This window comes from Terrapene carolina, unplaced genomic scaffold (genome assembly GCF_002925995.2).
Source record: "Terrapene carolina triunguis isolate 2854851 unplaced genomic scaffold, T_m_triunguis-2.0 Scaffold110, whole genome shotgun sequence".
In the NCBI taxonomy this organism is placed as follows: domain Eukaryota; kingdom Metazoa; phylum Chordata; order Testudines; family Emydidae; genus Terrapene; species Terrapene triunguis.
Genome location: NW_020664461.1, coordinates 3,543,823 through 3,549,869, shown reverse-complemented (window position 1 = coordinate 3,549,869; position 6,047 = coordinate 3,543,823). Strand labels below are relative to the sequence as shown.

The 6,047-nt window shown below is 51.4% G+C and overlaps 1 protein-coding gene across 1 annotated transcript in view; it reads right to left on the bottom strand.

Annotated features, from left to right (window-relative positions):
• Positions 1-6,047, bottom strand: part of ZSWIM5 (zinc finger SWIM-type containing 5) — a 67,221-nt gene that overhangs the window by 23,746 nt on the left and 37,428 nt on the right. The window contains exon 5 of the mRNA XM_026651970.1: positions 662-841. Coding sequence (XP_026507755.1) covers positions 662-841 — 180 coding nt within the window. The remainder of the gene's footprint in view (positions 1-661; positions 842-6,047) is intronic.

Sequence of the window (6,047 nt, the reverse complement as noted above, 5' to 3'; positions counted from 1 at the left end):
GCAGGGGGCTCAGGGCAGGGGGTCAGGATGCAGGGTGCAGCAGGGGGCTCAGGGCAGGGGGTCGGGGTGCAGGAGGGGTGCATGGTGCAGCAGGGGGTCAGGGTGCAGGAGGGGTTCAGCGGGGGCTCAGGGCAGGGGGTTCAGCTGCAGGAGGGGTTCGGGGGGTGGACTCCGGCCCGACGCGCACTGGGGGGCAGGGCAGGCTCCCTGCCTGCCTGCCCGCCCTGCCCCCGCGCCGCTCCGGGAAGCGGACGGAACCTGGGGGAGGAGGGGCGCAGGGGTGTGTGTGGCTGTTGCTTCAGGCACCGCCCCCAGCAGCTCCCATTGGCTGGGAACGGGGAACTGCAGAAAAACCCCCGCGGGCTGCGTGTTTGAGACCCCTGCTTTAAAGCACGTTTGACTTTTTCCATTCCCATTCTAGCGCAGCGCTCATGCTGTACTCAGCCTGTCCGGCTGTTTTTGGTACAGTGCATTGATACAGGCGAAAAACAATTTAACACGGGACACGGGATTTTCTGTAGTGAGATTTTTATCTTGCCTGTATCTGTTACATTGACACCAGGCTGATGCCAACTACAGGTGAATCAAGGGAAACACATCTGGTGAGATCCTGCTGGAGACGGCTCCGTGAAGCCCTCCCAGCCAGGCAGTCCCGACTCACCTTGGCTGTGATTCGAGCTCTGCGTCAGTGCGTCGGTGATGTTGGGAAGCTCGTTGCCGTAACTGCCGTCCTCCAGCGGGCACACGTCCATGTCGCCCCACTTCCGGAGCTGCCGGAGCCAGCAGGATTTCTCTTCGAGCTTGCAGTGCGGATTTAACACGACACACACCCACAGGGCCCCTACGGGGAAGAGAAAACGACACACAAACCCACACGCGCATGGAAAAACGATTCAGCGTGATCTGGCTTCAGCTAGCCGGCTTAGCTAACACCTCCAGCCTCCTGCCTGCAGTGAAAACGGGGAACATTTCTAAAGCATCAACAGCCCATTGCAGGGAAATCTACACAGCCCAGGAGGCAGATTTAGAAGCTTAAAAAAAATGCAAGTAAAATTCCTCCATAATGAAGCTAAATTATAACCTCAAGAGGTGGGGGAGCCTGTCTGTTCGTTCGACAGGACTTCTGTCTGCCAGGACAAATCTACTGTTTGAACTACACATCAAAGCAAGCTCCAACCACCCTGGCAAGCTGGAGAGTCTGCCTCTCCCCAGAGCCACTGGATTCGGATCCTGCACACGTTCCCACTGGTTTAAAGCTAGAGCCGGATTTCAGCTGCCACTGGTCTTGGGGCCATTTGCATTCGACTATTCAAAAGGAAGATTTGATTTATGTTTGTATTAATCCCCAGGCCTCAGCAGAGACACGTGGAGTTTGTGTCCTGGAGGCAAATTGCTCCGGGGCTGTGACACTCGGAGAGCTCACAGGCCGGCCAGGAGCCCACTCGCCCCGGCACGAGGGTGGTGATGGTAGCGATACAGGCCGGTGGCGCTCTTCCCAGGGTCACTATCGAACCGATGCCCCAGCCCGGCACTAGGAGGCGCTGTGCTGCTGCAGATGCTGTCTTTTAGAGGAGATGCAAAACCAAAGTTGTAAGCGTTTGTGACCGTTAAGATCCAGTGACATTTTTCATTAGACCAGGGCTGTTAGCCCTGGCTCCTAGCAGAGCCAAACGTTGCTCTTGGTACACCCTTGCACCCCCACTGACTGGAATGGTATCGCAGGGGTATAAATGAGGGCAACACCCTGCTGTCTACCCCACCTGGGGTAATTACACTCCTACACATATCTCCCCTGCAGACTGAACCGGATACAGTATTTTTCATCCCTTCCTGGCCTACCCTAAGGGAATCTCTGCTGATGTAAGTGACACACCATGTGACCTGAAGGGGGGTGTAGCAGATGATACGCAAGGTAAGCCAGTTCCCACCTGCTTTCGCACACCTTCTCCCGGGCCCTGGGCATGTCGCTGACCTAGATTCCCTTGTGCTCTTGACACCTTTGACTGTCACCCCATTAATACACCCGAGGAAAACTCCAAAGGGAAGCTCTCAGCATCTCCGGGTTTAATGCCGAATAGGAACTGTTCTCCTGGCTGAGCAATAGGGGAATGTTGAGTGCATCTCGCACCAACGTAAACCGAACGCTAAGGAAACAGGCCGCACGTATCGCTGCCCCCCTCCTGAACAACCCAAGTGCAGCCTGAACGCTGAGCAGGCGTATCGGTTCTATGTGGACGGGTTTGGATGATGATGATACGGTTGCTATGGCTTTCGTACATTCCACTGTCCAGAATTCTCTCCCTGGTTTTGTATTGGCATGAGAATCAGTTATAGCATTCGATGGCAAATGGGGGCTACAAAGTAACAGTCAGGGAAAGATGCAGGAAATCTCCATGAATGGATGATACTGGAGGTTGGAATTGTTCCAAATATAGTCAACATTTTTATGTTGAAATGACAGCACTGAAATGAGCCTGTGTGTGACCCGCCACCACTTGTCAGCTTATCCTGGCAAAACTTTAGGTCCTGGGGAACCAGGGGAAACCCCTGGGGTTTTAATTTTAAAAGTAGCCTGCCTGAGACATGAATGAGAGAGGGGGCAGAAGCGTGACTCCTCCAGCTAAACAGAACAGAGGCAACGGAATTGAAAGGATCATTTGAAACATTTCTTCTGCTAAAAGGTCACTGAAAAGATTCCAAAGAATATTCACTGGTTTTCTGATCAGACTGTCCCAATGTTGGAAACTAAATCAACCGCTAAAGGGTGAAACAAAGAGATTTTAGACCTTCTTTAATGGACAACTGCAATGCAACTTAACTGTGAAGTCGCTCCCGACTACACAGTCACGTAGTTACTAGCGCTATTCTCTTCTCTATGCAGACAGACATAGGAAAAGGAAAAGGAATGTGGAACGGTGCATTTAACTGCGGCTGAAAAGTAAATGCTCTGTACACTCTAAGTGGCTTAGGAGCATTTATGGTTCAGGAACTAAGCACGGTAGCGTAACTGCCCGGTTTAAGTACTGAAATGTGAAGGCCAAAAGTATAACTGGGTTCAAAAAAGAATGAGACGTTCATGGAGGACAGGTCCATCAATGCCTATTAGCCAAGGTGGTCAGGGCCCCACCCCCATGCACCTGCCTGCCAGATGCTGGGACTGGACGACAGGGGATGGATCACTCGAAATCGCCCTGTTCTGTTCGTTCCCTGGTGCTGGCCGTTGTCAGAGACAGGATGCTGGGCTAGATGGGTGTGACGTGAAGAGCTCTCCAACGCCCCGGGCAAGGGGCTAGCACCGTTGGTCTGACCCAGTGTGGACATGATGAACTTCTTATGAGTCTGCCTGAGTTTGGAGCCTAAGCTAGTGACATCAGTGGAAAAACCCTTTCCATCAACGTAGGAAGTGTCTACACTGCGGTGGGACACGCCCTGGGTCTTGGCTCAAACTGATCTGCGAGGCTGAGGTGCTGGGCGTCCTTTGGGGAGTATTTTAACTCTGATCCCTCACCCCAAAACCTCCGCTCGCCTAGAGTTCTCCGCTTGCAGTGGTGTGAGGACCCTGCAGGTTGTGCGAAGTGGATGTGTCACTTTGTAGAGTGGGATGAATCCGACACGATGTTCTCTGGGAAATGGAAAAAGGTTTTACCTGCCCTTCGGTCAAATGACATCAGCTGACGAGACCATTCCCGGAGCTTGGGTTTAGAGGGCTGGGTTTTGGTCTACGCATCCCTTTCTCCTACAGACGAGTTGATTTGCATTTAGTTGCATTGTCTGCTCTGCTGCTACATAACCCTCCATCTGAACATTTCAGGAAACGGCACAATACCAGCATGATTCCACTGAGCCCCTAGACAATGATTTTTCAGCTGGGTGATGGGAGGAAGGGGGCTAGCAGAGCTTCCTCCAGCCCAAAATCTCTCTGGTCACCTCCCTGAAGACGACACACACTGACGTTCTACACCTGAGTTTGCAAAGAATCGAAGAACTTCTCCGATTTCCTACAATGCCCGTCCCCTCCCGGACCCAGGGAAATGCCCTGTTGTAAACAAACAGGGGAGCTGAATAAACCCGTCTCCAGGCAGATTAAGGTCAGGCTGCAGTTCAGCTGTTTTCTATTTCTCATGATGGGGATTTAATCTTAAATCCTAATGCAATGTTGCAAACCCTCCAAAGCGACACAGCTCTCAGACTAACCCCAGACCAGGTCTTTCCTTTGGCTCGGAGTCCACCACTTTAAATCATGCTCAGTTTGCAGGCTAGATAGAAGCAAATTATGCCTTTGAGAGGTTTTTAAACGACGAAATCCAGCCAAGCCCTTCACTTTTCACCCAGTATAAATCCACAATCTATTTTAAGGCTGGTCTTTTTTCAGTCGTAAATGAGGTTTGTACAAATAATTATTCGTTATTAAGTGTGTCCAAAAACATTATTTTTAAAGGGCCCGCTTTCTCTTTCATACCACAAAACCAGGTTATGGGTAGTCCAGTTTATTTAATCAGACAGGTACAGGGCTGCTACCTTATTACATCTTATGGCTTTCTGTTGAAGGTGTGTCATTCTCTACCACAGGTAGAACTGCACTGGTGCGAACACTGGTGTAAACGCAAGTGCAGACAGGGCCCAAGTGTTTTCACCACTGTCTCACGTATGGCAAACCCTAATCTTAATCTCACTAAACTGGGTCTCAATAAGACCTTGCAGCAGTGGGTTCCACAGATTAACTGCACTGCATAAAAACACATTTTCTTTTATCAGCTTACAATTTCTTATCTTTCAAATTTCCCTGCATCTCCCCCGGCTCTTGTATGAGGAGAATGAGTAAAGAGCGGCGCCCGATTTACAAACCATCTGCTATTTGGTACATCTCCATCACGTCTCCTCTCATTCCTCCCTTCACTAAGCCAGACAGAAGTCTCTCCACATCACTAATAATTTTCATCACCAATCTCTGAACATCCACTATTTCCATTGTCTCCTTTTGAAAAGTGACTTGGTCTGAAGACAGTATTCCAGGGGAGGCTATACCATGGATTTACAGACTACCATTATAATATTTGCTGTACACAGTTTGATTCCAATGTTTCTTCTTCCTGTCCGGTTGTTTGCCTTTTCGATCGCTGCTGCACGCTGAGCCCAGGTTTCCACCGAGCCGTCCCCAAAGATCCCTGGATTTTTCCAGGTGAGAATCCAGCAATGTGTAGGAGTCGTTCAAATGTTTCTTTGCAATGTGCATTCCCTTGCATTTGCTGGCTTTGTATTTCAGCTGCTGTCGCACTGACCTAGCCTTGGTGGGTCTCTCTGATGTTCCTCAGATGCTTCTCTCGTTTTGGCTAGCCTCAACCATTGTGTCATCTGCAAACGTGCTCATGGCACTGCTCAGCTCCTTCCCAGACCACTAATAAATATCACAGTGCCAGGCCCCACGTGCCACGGCGGGGCACCCCCCCACTAGCCCTCTGCCATGCTGAAAATGGACCGTTTAGTTCTACTCTGTTTTCTGACTCTTCACTAGTCTACAAAGCTGCAGTCCGGTGGCTCGGACATTCGACTAAGACTCAGGAGACCTGGCTGGGTGACTCTGGGCAAGACCCTTCCCCTCCCTGTGCGTATGCCTACATTGCAAAGAAAAACCTCGATTGACCCGGGCTGGGGCTGTGGGGCTAAAAATAGCAGTGTAGACATTCCCGCTCGGGCTGGAGCCCGGACTCCGAGACTCTCCCTCCTCGCCGGAGTTCAGAGCCCGGGTGGGGATGTCTACCCTGCGAATTTTAGCCCCGCAGCCCCAGCCCCTCGACCCGGGGTCTGAGACTCGGCGCCCCGGTTTTTCTGTGCAGGGCAGACGTACCCTCTGCCCCCCCCCACCTTTCCCACCCTGAGGGGTCTCCTGCCTATTTAGCTTGACAGCTTCTGAGGGCAGGAACTTTGTGCTTGGGCAGCACCAACCACAAGAGGACCCTGATCTCAGTCGCAGCTTCACCATTAATCCTCCAAGGAATCCCCAGAGAACGTCACACCTCACCCTGTAACTGGTGACGTTTCCTCACGAG